Source organism: Rhamphochromis sp. 'chilingali' (assembly GCF_963969265.1).
Source record: "Rhamphochromis sp. 'chilingali' genome assembly, chromosome: 3".
Lineage (NCBI taxonomy): Eukaryota > Metazoa > Chordata > Actinopteri > Cichliformes > Cichlidae > Rhamphochromis > Rhamphochromis sp. 'chilingali'.
The window spans coordinates 34939612-34958850 of record NC_137931.1 but is presented as its reverse complement, the minus strand read 5'-3'; the positions used below and the strand labels follow the sequence as shown (position 1 = coordinate 34958850).

At 45.2% G+C, this 19239-nt stretch overlaps 1 protein-coding gene across 1 annotated transcript; it reads right to left on the bottom strand.

The window, feature by feature from the left end:
- Positions 1 to 3807: 3807 nt before the first annotated feature.
- On the bottom strand, positions 3808 to 6031 carry rxfp3.2b (relaxin family peptide receptor 3.2b). The gene has a single exon (XM_080877619.1). It carries the CDS (start codon positions 5847 to 5849, stop codon positions 4647 to 4649), a length of 1203 nt encoding a protein of 400 aa, XP_080733745.1. The 5' UTR covers positions 5850 to 6031; the 3' UTR covers positions 3808 to 4646.
- Positions 6032 to 19239: the final 13208 nt, after the last annotated feature.

Sequence of the window (19239 nt, the reverse complement as noted above, 5' to 3'; positions counted from 1 at the left end):
CAAGCAAAGACCATGACTAAGACTAATAATACATAACAGACGAAAACCGAAACTAAGACTGAGGTCAAATAAACAGAACCAGGCTAGAACTAGGGCAGAATAAACAGACGACCCGACAATGGCATGAAGAAAACAAAAGGCTTAAATACAGACATGAGGTGATCAGGGGAAGTGGAAACATACGGGGAAACAGCTGACAGCCATAAACCTAATGACAGGACCAGGAGAGAAAAGCTAAATACAATTAACAGAGAACACATGACATTGTCAGAATAAAACAGGAAATACTAAAACTAAACATGACAACACAACTTAACAGACCTAATACGTGATGAATAAATACCAAACCCCAAAACATAGAAAACCCAGGAACAATAACCAATAACTGCCTAAACTAAAGGCAAAATAGGAAATAACACAAAAATAACATATCAAAAAATACAAAGAAAACTCAGAGTGCTGGGTCGGAGACCCAGCCTGTGACAGGAAAGGAATTTATGTACACTGGGGGTCTGCCTGTCATAAAAGGAGACAGGAAGCTACAGTTGGGGATTGCTGATGCTTGTACCTTTAATAAAAACTCATAATTGTTATAACTTAGAAGCAGGTTTGCAGGAGACTCTCCACATGCTTATCTGTCAATGTAAGACAACAAGGGGCCAATGGCCCAGTGGATGCAGAGTGGGGGTCTCAGTGTTTGTAATATGTTAATAATAATAATAATAATAATAATGGATTGGATTTCTATAGCGCTTTTCAAGGCACCCAAAGCGCTTTACAATTCCATTATTCATTCACTCTCACATTCACACACTGGTGGAGGCAAGCTACAGTTGTAGCCACAGTTGCCCTGGGGTAGACTGACAGAAGCGAGGCTGCCATACCGCACCATCGGCCCCTGTGGCCAACACCAGTAGGCGGTAGGGTAAAGTGTCTTGCCCAAGGACACAACAACCAGGACAGAGAGCCCCGGCGCCGTCTCTGGATGCCTCAAGGAATAAAAAAGAACCGGAGTGAATGTCATGAACCGAAGTTCCGAGCGCAGGCAGGACCCAGTAGCAGAACACACACACTAGGGTAGGAGCGAATAAAGAAAGTAATTTTTATTGCAACTAAAGGTGTCCCGTGAGGGTAGCCAGAAAAACAACGTATGAAACCAGAAGAAACCGAGGGACCGCACAGGGAACGCCGAGAGCGGGGCTGTGAGAGGCTGTAAAACAAAAAGAGAGACAGATTACTGGGGTGCGGAAAAAAGGCAGCATACGAGGGAAGGTGGAGTGTGCGTCTCACGGTGATAGCCGGGCCGAGTGAACCAGAGGGGGGTGGAGCTCCAAAAGGGGTCGAGACGGCGAAGCTGAATGTGAACCAAATCTCAGGCGGACAGGTGGACAGGTGGACAGGCAGGTGGCTCGAAAACAAAAACACGCCGAGTTGTGATCGCTGAGAGGCGACTACGGACTGGCGTGGAGCAGCAGGTAGGGCAGGATTAAATAGTCCACCTGGTGATCGCCTGGGATGGGATGCAGGTGTGGGGTTAGCAGCCACGCTCGTGGGCGTGGACATCCCAGCAGCACCCCGGACGCCGGGCCGCGGACCATGACAGTGAAACTGATTTCGTAACATCAGCCTGTCCATATTCAGTGCATGCTGGCATGTTTTTCAAGGGAATTATATATCAAGGGAATCTTTATTCTGTTGCCAAATGGAGCTGCTGAGGGCAGTGGGCTGTGTGATCATTATTATAGTATATAGTATTATTATTTATGTGGATATGGGTACCCATAGATAGATAGATAGATAGATAGATAGATAGATAGATAGATAGATAGATAGATAGATAGATAGATAGATAGATAGATAGATAGATAGATAGATAGATAGATAGATAGATAGATAGATAGATAGATAGATAGATAGATAGATAGATAGATAGATAGATAGATAGATAGGTAGATCTACATAGAACTTGTTTATCAGCACCATCATAGTTTTAACTTCACGTGAAACAAGTCATTTTTTTCTGAACCGAGTCTAACTGTGAACCTTTCTATGGATAGCCCAGCAGGCCTTACTCACATCCTGATGGTACAAATCTGTATCATGCAGGCTTTCTGTGATGAATCCAAGGTGTGAGAGCCATAGAGATTTTGAAATGCGCTCATGCTAAGTGAGCTATCACGCTTTCCTAATACAGTTATGTCTTTGCACAATCAAGATGTAACAATGTTGCATACAAAGCTCTGTGAAAAGTTAGTTTATCTGGTGCGTTGGTTCTTCTCTGCTATATAAATAAAGGCCCATGATATGCAGTTAATCTGCTTTAGGGTATTCTGAAGGCAAAATTGGCCCAGAGATCTTTCCTCAGTGAATTTATAACCAGGCAAGATTACAAAAGTCACTGATTCTGTTATTTGCTGCAGATTCTGCTCCCAGCTTGTTCAGGCTGACCCACTGAAGGCACGGGGCAAAACTGGGGTATGCCTCTATTGACCCAATTGTTCCTGCTGCTTGTGCGTACAGTTTTCCTTCAAGTGCAGCACATAGCAGGTTACTCATAGCAAACAAGCATATTTTTACAAAAGCCCCAAAAATCGAAGGTTCTATTTACCTGAATTTTACTCGAGTCAAAGTATTCTGTGTATGACTTTGTTTATGATAATTTGAACACATATCTGTTTATGGCATAGGCACCCTGCAAAATCAATCATGTAGAACAGAATCGCTAAAGCCTTTATCAAACTATAATGCAATGCAGCAAACTCTGGTTGTCTGGGGCCATTGTTTACCTAAAGCTTTTGTTTGGCATTTTTCATATACTTCTATCTAAGAATGACACTAAGCATCAGCTTAGGTCCACAAAGCAATTTGAAAAGACATTTCAAACCACACAAGTGTTTTATTTAGTATTTATGTTTAGACTACGGCTTTGCTACACTTCATTTCACACAAAAGTTGCGCTGAAGAGCGAGAATCCCATTCTCAACAGAAGAGACGAAGAAAATCTGCCCCCTCTATCTGACATGCAGTCTAGTTAGCAACACCTTTGTTCATTATTTGTGCAGCGCAGTGCTGCTGTTGTTAGTGATTGAAGGAGAGCTGCACAAGCACAGAATGAGAAAGTTAAAGCTCATCAATAAAAGAACAGAGAAGGGAGTCTCTGTTGTCTGATGCCCTCTTGCCGGTGTGGGATTGTTTACATAACATTAGCACCACTTTATTTTGCACACTCTCAGCACCTCTGACTATTTTCCTTTTTTATCTCTCCTCTTACGGGCTCTGAATTCTAATGTGATCTGGCCCAATTATTCAAAATAGTTCAAGCTGAGTTTTTTATTTAGTCTTTATTTTATTTACAGGATTATCAGTCATTATGATTTAAATGAAAAAACATCAAATTAGCAGCTGTCTTGTATGAAAGCTGATGCTATGACCACAGAAGCTCCAGTCAACATATGTATCTGTTCAATTTACCAGAGATAAAAAGGCTGTTTGTGGCACTGGTGGTCTGTCCAACCATGAGATGCCTTTTTTTTAAATGAAAAAATGCTTTGGTTTAAAGTAAATGTCTGACATATAATGCAGATGTTTAGAGGAAATTCGACATACTTCATCATAATTTTCAGACTGACACATATAAAGTAAGAAAAAGAACGCATCTGAGTATATTTGCATGGCTGTCTAAGGTCAGCGAGAGTGAGACAGAGAGAAATAATGATCGTAAATTTTTCATCTTGTGTGCATACAACACAGTATACGTGCTCAGTTCAAAATATGAAATATGAATCATATACTATTTGCTGCACAGGGGTATAAAATCTTAAATGGATCACTTCAAGTCCTAATCCTCAAAGCTTTCCACAAGGGAGACGTTTACTAACTATGCACTCATTACGCTGAAGTCTTTGATGCCATGCTGCCTTACCCCGAAAAGCTCAGGAAATTGATTTTAGCTCTTGTACATTTTATTTGCCTTTTATTTTTTCACAAGAGATGAGTCATTTCTCCAGGACAATGCAACAAGCACTACTATTTTACTCCATACATCTACAAAAATAAAATGTACAAATTCTACCCCCCCCCCGCTCATTTCTTTAGTTTTTCCACAGATACAACAACAGGCGATTAAATTGCTCTTTTCTTTTATGATATTTTAAATAAAGCAAACACTTCTAAGCATCACTGTCCTGTTTTTTTAAAATTAATTATTTTGATTCCATTTGTTCCATTGATTATACTGACGAAAGAATTACACACTTGTACCAGTAAACAAACACAAACACAGTAATTTACCAGTATGCATAAAAAAAAAATTACGCCTGAGTGCTGCAACTATTTGAATCTCACTTTGGATTAACAGCTATACATGTCCATGACACGAGAGCAGTATTGCTCGACAGAAGCGGGGAGACTGAAACAGTGAACAACTGTAACAACAGAAATATGTGATGCAGAGAAAATCTTGAGAAACACAGTAGAAGTGAGGCACATCCTACCGTGCAGTACATTATAATTCTGCATTTTTTTTGTTTGTTTTTTTAAAGAAATGCGATTTTCAGCATCGACAGAGTAGGTGAGACATATGCCCTCTTGGTAAACAGATCAATAGTACCGCAGGTGGAATGTTTCGAGTTCCCCAATCATCCCAGTCAGACATCCATTTGGACCAGCACCAAAACAGGTGGTGCCTCAGCCACTTTGGCCTTGCGACGCAGCAGATGAGTCAGGCTCCTGAAAGATGGCGTGGCGTGCAGGAGAAGTTCCTTGAGGCCTGCCCGAAACTCCCGGCGGATCAGGCAGTAGAGCACAGGGTTGAGGCAGCTGTTGGTGTGCGCCAAGCAAACAGTCAGAGGGAAAGCATAGGCCTGTGCATTGTAGAAAGCTTTGCTGAAGGGCACAAGGTCAAACTTTATGAGCACACCCCACAGTGTCAGTGCCTGATTAGGAAGCCAGCAGAGAAAGAAGGAGAGAACTACGATGACAATGGATTTAGTCACTTTGGAATGACGCTTTTGCCGGCTTTGGTTTGCCTCTGGGCCCGCTGCACCTGCAATGCGCCGGTTTAGGATGAAGCGAAGCAGCAGCAGATAGCAGACGGTGATTATAACTAGAGGAATAAGGAAACCTACTAGGACCTTTTGAAGCTGATATAGACCCAGAAGGAGCTGTGGATCCCAACTGCCAGAGTCTGGGAAGCGCACCAGGCAAAGCTCCTCATCAGATACTTGGGCACTGGTGGAGTAGATGGCATGAGGCAAAGTGGCCAGCAAAGAAACAGCCCAGATGCACAGGCTGGTCCACCTGGCTCTGGCAGCTGCTGTCCGTCGGCTGTGTATCTTCAGTGCGGAGGAGATGGAGTAATAACGTGCCACGCTCATAGCTGTGAGGAAGAATACACTGGCATACATGTTCATGGTGGTGACAGAGCTGATGAGTTTGCACATCACACGACCAAACGGCCAGCGGAAGTCCAGGGCTGTGTCCACTGCCCAGAAAGGCAAGGTCAAAACAAACTGTAGATCTGTGATAGCCAGCCCCATCACAAAGCAGTTGATGGACGACTGCTTCTGCCTGTAACGGGAGTGCAACAGATACAGAGCCAGTGAATTCCCCACCAGCCCCAGAGCGCAGACGATAGAGTAGACACACGCTATCATCACACGTACCACTACGCTGGAGCTGTCTCCTTGAATTTCCATGATAGATTCCTTGGTGAGGAGCTGCAGCCAGCAGTGCAGTGACATGTTAGTGGTGGAACCTTCGCTGCAGTTCCCATTGTAGTCGTCCTGTAGTATTTGTTGCTGACATGGCTCGGGTGCCACCGTTTGAACCCCAGACTCATTCAGCTGCATGGTTGGCCTCTCCTTCTCACATATCACCTCGTAGGGCAAAGTTGAAGAGCTGCCGTGTCTTCAGAACACAGAGAAAAAAGTTTGTGCAGATGGCATTTGCAGCATTTCTGTTGCATGTGTCATCAGATTATCTCCCATGGCGCTGTAGATGCCATCCTCTGCCGCCGTTATTCTCTCCTCATTTCTCCACACACTACTCACAGCTCTCCGCGCGCCACGTCCGTTTATAGGTTTCGCGTGAACGCGCAAAGCTCTGCCCCGCCGTTGACGCTCTTCACCTCACCAAGAGGATGATAGGACCAGAGCGAATCCGCGCTCTTACAGCCGCAGCCACATCAAAGTCTCCCAGAATGTCCGTCAGCGCTGAGTCTTAATGTATTTTGACAGGACAGTGGCACATCCATAATCTTGTTTGTACAGTGTCACCTGTGAACAGGAGCTTTTGGAGACGTGGAGACACGTACGCATAAAATATGCACAGAGCGGACTGACTGTACACGGCGCTGTGTTTGACGTGATCGTTCGGGACGTTTGTTGAGGAGCTGAAGGACAAGGATCAAGGACACAGCATCACTTTTATGTTTCTGATTAGCATCAAAGGCGAATTTAAAGGCGGTGAAACCACGTGTACCCGTGTAACGTTTATTATTATGCCAGCAGCTAAGAAATATTAGCCAGAAACAATACTACCTAGAAGTTCCGAAGTCGTATAAGCGCGTTAATCACAGACTTACGATTCCACTTTGTTAGGGACACTTCGTCACCTCCTCTTCGAAGCGGATATCTAATCAGCCAATCACACAGTAGCATCTCACCTGTCGTTTAGACATATACAGTTCTGTGCAAAAGTCTCAAACCACCCCTCAATTCTTTATATTTTGCTTCCCATAAAGTAATTTCAAAAAGTCGTCTTGAGCAACCCCCCCCCCCCCCGAAAAAGCAAACAACAACAACAACAACAACAACAAAAAAATAGATTTTCTTTCAACACTGACTGTTTCATTTATTGACTGCTGACCATTTGAGAGGATTTTTAATATTTGTTTGTTATGAAACTTGACACTGACTTATGAATCACTAACGCATAGAAAATGCACCGCGGGGCGATGAAGGGAGGAACAGTTCTCCTTGAAAACAAAAATAATTAAATAAAAAGGTCTAAACTACACAGGTTAAGTGGCAGACCTCAAATGAAGAACAAAACAGATAAACAGTATCTGATTGGCCAGTCCTCCACAAACAAGAAAAAATCCAATCCTGACACACGATTTGAGAGTACTGGTTTCATTGAGAGTTGAATTCAGATGTGAACTTTTTGCTTCAAATTGTCATTGAAATTTACAATGGAGGTCAAAAGAGGTACAACGGTGAGTGTTTACAGCCATCCGTACATCAGTGCCAGTTTTTAAGTCCTGATTAAAAACCTATTTTTACTCCCTGGCTTTTAACTCTGTGGGTAACTGACATTTTTATTGCTATGTCTGGTTTTTGTTATTTTATTCCTATATTTACATTTGTATTGTACAGCACTTTGGTGTACCAGGTGTGTTTTTAAAGTGCTATATAAATAAACGATGATGATCCGTAAAACATGGAGGCTCTGCCATGGTTTCGGACTGCAGTTTACCCAGTGGTTTTGGGGATCTTATCAAAACTGATGGAATTATGATATCAGAAAAGTACCATCAGATTTTGATCCACCATACAATGTCACTTGGAAACATGTGATTGGTAGACACTTTATGTCTTTATGGTTCCAAACACACAGCTTATGTAGAATAATATACATGGACAGAAAAACATGCAACACTGCTGTTCATAGATTAAACCAGTGTGGAATCACAAGAATAGAAGAAAAAGCAGCCAACATACAAACAATGGTCAAGATGGCCGGCTATAGTTCAAACCGAGCACCAGAAGAGGGAAGAAAGATGATGTAAGTGACTCTGAACATGACATGGTTGCTGGTAGTTTGAGTTTCTCAGAAACTGCTGATCCACATTGATCTTCCCACATAACCATCTCTAAGGTTTCCCCCTCAAAAAAAAAAGAATATTCAGTGAGCAGCAGTTGTCTGGGTGAAAATGCCTTATTGATTGCCACAGGCAAGACTCTACATTTGTCACTCTTATCACAATCAAGGTAAGCAGAAGAGCATGTCTAAATGCACAGTATATTAAACCTTGGGGCTCATGGGGTATAGCAGCAGGGAACCATACCAGGTACCAGTCCTGTCAGCTAGGAACAGGAAACTAGGGCTACAGGAAACTTGCATGGTGTCCAGTCAGTGTAAAACAACCTCGAGCATAGAAGTAGTTTAATTTGCATGATATTGTGAGGGTTCTGAATCTGTGGTTTTGTGTCACATTATTAACTCCAATAATACGCTGCAGAGCTACTTTGATCAAATGTAACTTTTTTTCTTTTCTCATTAACTGAGGGGACTCTAACACAAACTATATTACCAGTGTTTTACTCAGTTTCCTTGAGTTTTTGAGGAGCATTTCCTGTGTCTGGAAGTAATCCCTCCCTGTAACTTTCTGAAGAAATTAAAAAGACAAGACAAGATGAAAAAAATAATAATAATCTGCACACTTTTAATCCGTTGGAACTCACTTCTTGTCATCTTAACAATCCTTAAACCTCCAAATGCGTAGGCGCTGACAGTGTGACTGGTTTAATGTTTAAAGCATTTAAATCTGTGATGAAGAACACTGGGCTTCTCAGTGAGCCACAGATATTTCACAGGTTGCACACCAAAACACTTTTCTTGCAACCTGTTCTTGCTTTTGTCACATACTGATCTGTGGTCAGGACTCCTGCACTGGGTACGCTTTTAGTGTCATGCGTGTCAGGATGCAGCGTAGTCTAATATTCTCATAGATACAACTGCCTCAACATCTTCAACAGACCATGAGACAGAAGTACGTGTGCTCTGCTACTGCTATAGTCAGGAAAGGGCAGAGACATTTCTGTAGAGAACCTTGGTTTAACATCATGAAAGGAGACTGAAACGCCCGTGTTCTTGATAAAAGGGATTTCATGCTCAACACTCCACCTGCACAGATATTTTGGGTGTTGACCATGTTTCACAGTGTGCCATGTTATGACTGATGGTGTGTTGTTTCATCATATTGCTGCGAAACACCTTTCATTACGGCTGTAATAGAAACGCGGAAAGGCCAAGAATAATTATATGGTGTTAAAGCAAAGAAAACTGCTTTGGATATCAGAGAATAAATTAAGTCTCTAATTTATGCTTCTTGCCATAAAACCTAAATGTCCAAAGGGCGAGAAGCGACCCAACATCTGCATCCAGAAAAGCAGTTTACAGTGACATACAGATACATGTGTGAAAGTTTAGTTACCCACTGAAACGGACAAGCTTTGTTTGAGTAGACATGGTTCACGTAGACACTGTCGTGATAAATGAAAAGAGATCTAAAGACGTGACGGAAACCTCAGGTAATCCTAGCTAATATGCCTTCCCTTTATTCACTGAAAAGATATATATATATATATATATATATATATATATATATATATATATATATATATATATATATATATATATATATATATATATATATATATATATATATATATACCCTAGCTTGATGGCTGATGGAGTTGTTCTGATTGTTCATGCAAATCTGAACTTGCATTAAGCGAGCGAACATAAAAACGCTGTGGCTGAATGACAACATTTTTCATTTTGCTGTTGCTGTGACCTCTGTTTAATTCACCTATGAGAATACCTTTGACTGTTCATTCATCCTGCAGATCATTAAAAAAGACAGAATGATTACATGGATCTGTTTTTGAACTGACTGCACCTTGAGTTCTGATTGCCTCCTTGAATTAATTAACAGTTGTGTTGCCTCTGCAGGACAGCGGCTGTTACTTACTGAATACTGATGGCGTTAAAATCCCACGTTAGAGCATATGGCTACCAGTTAACAGAGCTGGCCCCAGGCTAAATGTCCGGATCACCTTGAGAATGATTGCCATTCTAGGGCTGGAAAACCAACAATTTCAGATTGTCATCTGTTAGGCTAATATTTGGTGTAGGCTGTACTCTGGAGATTCAATTCCGCTGTCAAACATTTGCCTAGAACACTTTAACACCATTGGTCCCAAATTCTGCTAAACTTTCTCTCAGAAGCTCTAAGGGTAAGTTCATCATAATCGTCTCTTTAAAATCACAAAAAATGTAACCAGACCTGAGCATTGAGTGTTTTAGTAGATATTGCATGCATTTGTAAGGACGACACCAGTCTATACCTGTGTGACATTTTCTTAGCTTTAGTGTCGAGTTGAGCTTCCAATTCTGGTGGCGCTCAGTGCTTCATTGGTTTGCTCTGCTTTTTGGATGTAGGTCTGTGTTGATCCATGTTAACCACCACCCTCCACACTCATCCAAAAGCACTCTGCTGAATTATAGCCCTGTTCTCTTTTTAATCTGTCCACTAAAACGTCATTTATACCAATATTGTTTCTTACTCTTACAGCATTCAGAGCAAGGGCAGAAAATATTGATAGAGATTTAAGTGCCGCAGAAATAGAGAGTGTTCAAAAAAGCTCCTGACCCAGTTTTAGTTTGAAAACTCCAGGACTGCAGTTTGTTCTGCGCAGGCAGAAATCGAGACTTTTAGAAGGGATTACACAGACACTAATGTTTGCTTCCAGACTGATTTTTGTTGTAATCCGTACTCCTTGTTTTGCTGAGTGTTTCTTTTCTCATTTCCCGTCCTCTGTCTACCTCTCTGTTGTGTGGTGTGAGTTTATTGTTGCTACCTCCCCTAGTTTATTTCTTAGAAGCTTAGATCCATGTGGCTTTCAGTGTTTTTACCTCCCTGCTTTGTTCTCTTTTTCAACCTTGTCAATGTCTGAGTTCACCTGAGGCCTGTAGTGAAGCAGGATTTGGGTCAGAGTAACAACAGTTTTAACCCTTGGTTTTCAGTTTTCTTTCTGGGATACATCATAAAATCATCTTTGCGGCCTGCTTTTGGAATTTCCTGTTGCACTGTGTGCTTAGTTAAGCTTAAAAATATCTTAGATTTCCTTCTTTTGCCACATCAGCCTCCAGTTAGTTGTCAGTAAAGGAATTACTATGAATTGCTACATCTCACAGCTCTAAATAGTTCATCGATAGTAGTCAGTACACATTTTATTTAGTCATACAAATCCTGTAAAACAAATTATTCTTAAAAATCAAAAACCTAAAATGAATGATAAATGTCAGAAAGACTTCATATATTCAGGGGACTTTAATGCTCACATGCACGACTGGAGTGAGACTTTCATGCAGGAATATTTTCCAGCTTTTCACCAACGATTCAAATTAATTGGTACTCTTCTGAGCAGAGAAGACGCTATTAATATTGTTTATGATAGATAACCTCTTTAAGTCAAAGAGCGCTCCAGTTATTCACTATGTCTAAATTGCCAAGCATCTTAATAAGGTGGTTGGATCCAAAGCTGATTTCAAATGCTTCCTACTCACAGTGAGATGTCTGCCCCACTAACAGTTCACGGCATGCACTCTGCCTGCAGTTCTGACATACTGATCACAAGCAAGAGTCACTGCACTACATTCTGTGTCTGAGCCTTCACTTTTTAACTATCTTTCTTCATCTAGCCCAATATGAGCATTGTTGTCCATTGTTTTGTTTTTTGTGTGTCTTAAATCCCCACAATTCATGCTTTGGTACACATGTAGACTGAAACAAAAGTCAGCCATGCCAACTGCTTGTGGAGAAATATTTCTTTAATATCAGTGGTGGCTGTTGTGATTCCTTTTTATCTTTGAATTGTGTCCATGCTGAAAGTTAAATTGTCAGGCTGTCAAAATGAAATTGAAAGCCTGTCCAGTCAAAGCCAGCTGTTCACATAGTTTGAAAAATTGCATCACTGTTATTTGCCAAGTGCAACAAAATGGAAAGAACTGCATGGACTGTTTGTCTGCAGTATCTGCCACACACTGTGAAATATACATGAATAATTAAGATGGATACAGATACTGTACGACTAATCTGCAGGGATTTTACATGCAAACACAGCAGCAATCAGGTATCTATAAACTGGATTCTCAGGATTTTGGACAGTACACTCAACAATTAATATAATTTAATGTACTGTAAATACTTTATGTCTCTGTTAGTTGATCTGCCTTTCAACTAATTATGTTACATTTGAGTGCATCATTCAGTCCATTTTACCATATTAACATGAAAATAATATGCACACTTACCTTCATTCATTCACTTAATTCTTTTGCAAAACTCCACCAATATCTAAGGTTTGCATAGTGGATTAAAAAGTCACTCATATTAGAGAAACTGCTCCTACTGTGGACATTATATAATAGGTCAAATAGCATTTATTTAGGATTTACACTGATAATTTCCTCTGTTAATGTGTGCTTTGGGTCAAGAGTCTGTTTGCACACAGATGATATTTGAACAGAGTATAGCGTCCAGTAAAGATGGAAATAACTGACTTTAGCAGTGTGAAGAAGGATGGGTAGCAAGTATAGCACGAGTAAAGGTAGTATAAAATTAATCCAGTTAATTAAAAAAAGTGAGTACTGCTGAAAGCAAGGATTAGATAAATGTTAAAGCAGCATGTCATCCTGCCATTATAATGATATTTCACACATTACATATATTGTTTGATTGTTTGGAACTTCAAAGGTACAGCATGTCTCAAAAGACACACACACACACACACACACACACACACACACACACACACACACACACACACACACACACACACACACACACACAGAAGACGAAAGAGCTAATCTGTGAAGTCTCAAGTTTGAGAATATGTTGAGTTTAGTTTTATTTCCTTCTTCTCTCTCTGGAAAAATAATTGTGTTAATCAGAAAGTTTGGAAGTACTCCCCTGGATGATCTGGATCAACATCTCACACTGAAAGAAAAAAAAAGTCAAATTGTACATCCATTAATTTGATTAAAAAAATAACAATGAGGGGTCTAGACACTCTGTCGTTCCCAGATTCCCTCATGGCCACACACTCCTGCACTCAGTGGGAGCAGATGTATAAGGGCCCTCCCGGGTCCATAGGGATCTGATTTATTAAAGTGATGAGGTGCTGATTAGAGACACTGGTGGTCAAGACTTTCAGTATGATTAAAAACGAAGCTACGCAGAGTCAAATAAAAGAGCGAAGGGTCAGGTGAACATCAGCGATGGTGAGACATTGTGTCAGCCAGTGTCAGCCAGTTTGCTTATATGCATGTAAAATGTGGTTATCTCGACTCATCTCAGTGCTTTGAATTAAAGCATTGTTTACGTCAAACACACATTCAACCCTTCTGCAAACAAGTTGATACTAACTGCGCACAACAAACATTTTGTACAAGCCCAAAATCCTGAAAGGTGACAGTGTTTTCCAAGCTTGGATCCATGAGTCACACAGATTAATTATTAATCACAAGTAATTCCTAAGCCATAAAAAGTAATACGAGGAAACCATTTCCAGTGGAGTGGAACAGGAAATTGTCATGGTCCCTGTGCCCTGCTGGTCAATCCTCTATTGGGCAATATGTTTGTGGTTTGTTTGCTCTCTCTCTCTCTCTCTCTCGCCACGGCGATGCTCACTGCGGGCTCCCGCTGCTGGCCCACACACCTGCTCATCACCACACCGGCCGCTGATCCCAGCTGATTACTGCACTACTTAGATGGCGAGTCTGCACTAGTCTTCGCTGGATCGTTGAACTATCAGCATCGTTTTTGGAACCGGATTCTGAGAGGAGTGACTGAGGAGGAGCTTTTGTACAGAAAGTGTGGAGCACCTTTTCCCCTAACCCTGTTTCCCACGGACCCTGGCGACCCGGACCCGTTTCCCCTGCACATTGTACATAGCCACTTGGTGATTGTGTTCACTGTGAATAAACGCACTGTTCTTCGCTTAAAGGGAAACCCTGGCCTGCGCCTGAGTCTCTTTCGGAACCCCTTAACAGAACGATCCAGCCATTATGGACTCAGCAGGACAGGACCCCGTGGGCCGGGCTCTGGCCGCCCAGGAAGCCGCGCTGGCCCGCCATGAACAAATGCTCGGGCAGCTACGGCAGGATGTCGCCGCATTGACCCTGGCAGTGGCGCAGTTAATACCGCTGGCGGGAAATGCGCAACCAGGGAATCCCCAGCCGCCCAGCCCGGCTCCCCAGGCGGCACCGCCCGCCGTAGCGTCAGGTAGCTCACCGCGGGTCGGTACGCCGTCTGACGGACCTTTACCCACACCGGAACCATTCTCGGGTGAGTCTGACAAATGCGCCGGATTTTTGGCTCAGGTGTCTCTGACGTTTCGCGAGCTGCAGCGTTTTCATGGCAACGATGGGGCGAAGATCACTTATTTCGTTCAACTTCTGAGGGGCCGTGCGCTAAAGTGGGCCCAGGTTGTGTTAAACTCTGATCCTGTCATCACCTACGCTGACTTTCTCTCCAAGTTTAAGAATGTGTTTAACCCAGGCACCGGGGCAGAGGCCGCTGCTCTCCGTCTCCTCAACTTCAAACAAGGTAGGAGAAGCATGTCTGATTACGCTATCGACTTCTGGATTCTGGCAGAAGAGGCAGGGTGGAATCAGGAGGCGCTACGGAGCACGTTGCTGAACAATGTCAGAGAAGAATTAAGGGACGAGCTAATCATGCGTGATCTCCCTGCCTCCTTTAATGAGCTAATGTCCCTGTGCATTAAGGTGGATGAGCGGTTACGGGCTCGCCGGTCGCAGCGGAACTACAACTTCCATGAGGCTGCGGGAATCTCTGGCACCGGCGCCATGGCGGATGCCGGCCCCTCCCGGACTCACGAGAGCGGGGACGGAGAGGAACCCATGCAGCTGGGCGGCTCCCATCTCACCGCGGCGGAGCGTCAGCGCCGGATTACCGCCGGTGAGTGCCTCTATTGTGGTCACAGGGGACATGTTGTGGCTACCTGCCCTTCGCGGGCAAAAGGGCGCGCCCGCCAGTGATGGTAGGAGTACTGGTGGGCGAGCTGAGCCAGGAAGAAGCTCCTCCCCGTTTAACACTACCGGCCACGCTTTCCATTCACTCTAAGAGCCGCTCCCTATCGGTGTTAATCGACTCTGGGGCGGAACAAAACTTTATTGACTGTCAGTTAGCCCGGCAACTTGGGTTACTATTGGAGCCCCTGCCTCATGCATTACGTGTTACGGCATTGTCAGGTCAATGCCTTCCAGACATCACTCTGGTGACGGAGCCTGTCGAGCTCACCCTCTCTGGCAATCATTCTGAAGAAATCTGTTTTTTGGTGTTTAAGGCAACTCGCACTCCACTAGTTCTCGGCCATCCTTGGCTACAACAGCACAACCCTCACATAGATTGGCTGAAGGGGCGTGTCACTGGGTGGGGGGAGGACTGCCACATGACCTGCCTTAAAGCAGCCTCGCCTCCAAGCGTTGAAACGCCCTCTTCTGGGGTATTGGAATCAGCTGATTTAACTAATGTGCCCTCTGTTTATCACGACCTAGCTGAGGTGTTTCAAAAGGCCCGCGCCCAGTCACTCCCTCCGCATAGACCCTATGACTGTGCTATCGAACTGCTCCCGGGAGCTCCTTTACCCACCAGTCGGCTATATAGCATCTCACTTCCAGAACGAGACGCTATGGACAAGTACATCACGGAATCCCTGGCTGCCGGCCTCATTCGGGCCTCCACCTCTCCAGTCGCGGCAGGCTTCTTCTTTGTCGAAAAGAAGGATAAAACCCTCCGGCCATGCATTGACTATCGCGGATTAAACAACATCACAGTAAAAAATAAATACCCTCTGCCGCTCCTCAGTTCTGCCTTCGAGCTCCTCCAGGGGGTTACTGTTTTTACCAAACTGGATTTGCGAAACGCATACCATCTGGTTCGCATCCGTGAGGGCGACGAGTGGAAGACCGCCTTCAACACCCACCTCGGCCACTTCGAGTACCTTGTCATGCCCTTTGGTCTCACTAACGCCCCTGCGGTGTTCCAAGCCCTGGTGAACGACGTGCTCAGAGACTTCATTAACCGTTTTGTTTTTGTCTATCTAGATGACATCCTGATCTTTTCCAGAAACCAATCCGAGCACGAGACCCATGTCAGACAGGTCCTGCAACGACTCCTCGAAAACCGATTGTTCGTCAAAGGAGAAAAGTGTGAGTTCCACGTCTCCACCGTTGCATTCCTGGGGTACATAATCGACCAAGGAAACCTCCGCCTGGACCCTGTGAAGGTAAAAGCTGTTGTTGAGTGGCCGGAACCTCCTAATAGGCACCAACTGCAACGTTTCCTTGGATTTGCCAACTTCTACCGGCGGTTCATTCGGGACTTCAGCCGAGTTGCCTTGCCGCTGACCCAGCTAACCTCTCCCAAGCTTCCTTTTCAGTTGAACAAAGAAGCTCAGGCAGCTTTCCAAGAACTGAAGAAACGATTCGCCTCAGCCCCCATCCTGATCCAACCCGACCTCACGCAGCCATTTGTGGTCGAGGTCGACGCGTCCGACTCAGGGGTTGGAGCGGTTCTGTCGCAACGGAAGGACGGTAAGCTCCACCCTTGTGCCTTCTTCTCCCGCCGTCTGTCCCCTGCAGAGAGAAACTATGACGTCGGGGATCGGGAACTGCTGGCGATAAAACTAGCCCTGGAGGAGTGGCGGCACTGGTTGGAGGGCACGGCTCAGCCTTTCCTCGTCTGGACAGACCACAAGAACCTGGCATACCTACAATCAGCTAAGAGGCTCAACGCTCGACAGGCCAGGTGGGCCCTGTTTTTCACCCGTTTCCACTTCTCCATCTCTTACAGACCCGGTTCCCGGAATGTCAAACCCGATGCCCTGTCCCGTCAGTTCTCAGTCTCGGAGGACACCACTGAGCCCGCTCCCGTTCTCCCCGCCACCTGTGTCGTGGGCGCCATCTCCTGGGGGATCGAAGCAGCCATTCGGGAGGCTCAGGTGTCGGAACCGGATCCGGGAGGTGGGCCAGCCCAACGGCTCTACGTCCCTCAATCTGTACGTTCTCAAGTGCTTCAATGGGCCCACACTGCCCGCTTTACGTGCCACCCAGGGGTCCACCGCACTATCAACTTCCTCCAGCGCTACTTCTGGTGGCCCTCTCTGACTAAAGACGCTCGGGAGTACGTCTCCGCCTGCGCGACCTGTGCCCGGAATAAACCATCTCATCAGCCGCCCGCTGGACAGCTCAATCCCCTGCCGACTCCGTCCAGGCCGTGGTCCCATATAGCTTTGGACTTTATAACTGGACTGCCGCAATCAGCAGGCAACACTGTCATACTTACCATCGTGGACCGTTTTTCTAAAGCTGCCCACTTCATAGCTCTACCCAAGCTTCCCACGGCCATGGAGACCGCACGACTGCTTACCCGTCATGTGTTTCGTTTGCATGGGATCCCGGAAGACATTGTGTCTGACAGAGGCCCCCAGTTCACGTCTGGCGTCTGGAAGGAATTCTGCTCCTCATTAGGAGCAAAGGTCAGTCTGACCTCCGGTTACCATCCCCAAAGCAACGGTCAGTGTGAGCGAGCTAACCAGGAGCTCGAGGCAATGTTGCGGTGCACAGCGTCCTCCAACCAGTCCATCTGGAGTGATGAACTACCCTGGATTGAGTACGCCCACAACAGTCTGACTTCCTCCGCCACTGGTCTGTCTCCCTTCGAGGTCTCACTGGGTTTCCAGCCGCCTCTCTTCCCCTCTGTCGAGGGTGAGCATTCTGTGCCATCTGTCCAGGCCCATCTACGGAGGTGCCGACGAGCTTGGCGGGCCGCACGGACGGCGTTGCTGCGCACGAAGGACCGAACCAAACAGACCGCAGATCGCCGCCGCACACCAGCTCCAGCATACAGCGTGGGACAAAAGGTATGGCTGTCCACGCGCTTTGTTCCTCTCAGGACTGAGTCCAAGAAGCTCAACCCAAACTTCATTGGTCCCTTTGAGGTTTCGGCACTGATCAACCCCGTCTCTCTGAAACTCCGGCTGCCCCGCAACATGAGGATTCACAATGTGTTCCACGTCTCCCAAATCAAGCCTGTACAGAATAGCCCCCTGTGCCCTCCTTCCGGGCCCCCTCCGCCCGCCCGGCTTGTGGACGGCTTGCCCGCCTATTCCATCACGCGGATTATGGACTCTCGCCGCCGCGGGCGTGGCTTCCAGTACCTTGTGGACTGGGAGGGCTATGGCATTGAGGAGCGGTCCTGGGTTCCGCGGGCCGCTGTCCTGGACAAGCGTATGCTGCGGGCCTTCCATCTGTCTCATCCTGGTAAGCCTGGTGGGTCGCCGGGGGGCTCCCGTTGAGGGGGGGGTACTGTCATGGTCCCTGTGCCCTGCTGGTCAATCCTCTATTGGGCAATATGTTTGTGGTTTGTTTGCTCTCTCTCTCTCTCTCTCTCGCCACGGCGATGCTCACTGCGGGCTCCCGCTGCTGGCCCACACACCTGCTCATCACCACACCGGCCGCTGATCCCAGCTGATTACTGCACTACTTAGATGGCGAGTCTGCACTAGTCTTCGCTGGATCGTTGAACTATCAGCATCGTTTTTGGAACCGGATTCTGAGAGGAGTGACTGAGGAGGAGCTTTTGTACAGAAAGTGTGGAGCACCTTTTCCCCTAACCCTGTTTCCCACGGACCCTGGCGACCCGGACCCGTTTCCCCTGCACATTGTACATAGCCACTTGGTGATTGTGTTCACTGTGAATAAACGCACTGTTCTTCGCTTAAAGGGAAACCCTGGCCTGCGCCTGAGTCTCTTTCGGAACCCCTTAACAGAAATGAACAGTTGGATGTGATTCTATCTTTCTAATATTTCAGTATTAAATCTATCAGCAAACATGATGGTAATCTGTCACGGCGGGGTGCGCCGATGTGTGCGGAAACAGGACCCAAAAGCAGATGATGACGAGGAATAGTAATGATTAACAGAAAAGTGAACCTTTATTGCGATGACGGCAGGAAATGAACCAAGAGACCAAAGCAAACAGGCAAAACACTAAGAAACAAAACACTGAACTGACAAAACACTAAGAAACAAAACACTAAAGGTACTAAGACCAAAAACTATAACTATGACCGAGGTGGAAAAATAAACAGGCTATGACTATGACTCTGGTGAGAATAAACAGACGAACTGACAATGGCATGAAGAAAACAAAAGGCTTAAATACAGACATGAGGTGATCAGGGGAAGTGGCGACACATGAGGAAACAGCTGACTGACATGAATCTAATGACAGGACCAGGAGGAGTGAAACTAAATACAATGACCAAAGAACACATGACACTGTCAGAATAAAACAGAAAACACTAAAACTAGACATGACAATACAAACTTAACATACCAAATACGTGATGAATAATGCAAGAA

Coding starts and splice junctions, on each gene's coding strand:
- rxfp3.2b (XM_080877619.1), bottom strand. CDS start 5,849: ATGCAGCTGAATGAGTCTGGGGTTCAAACGGTGGCACCCGAGCCATGT.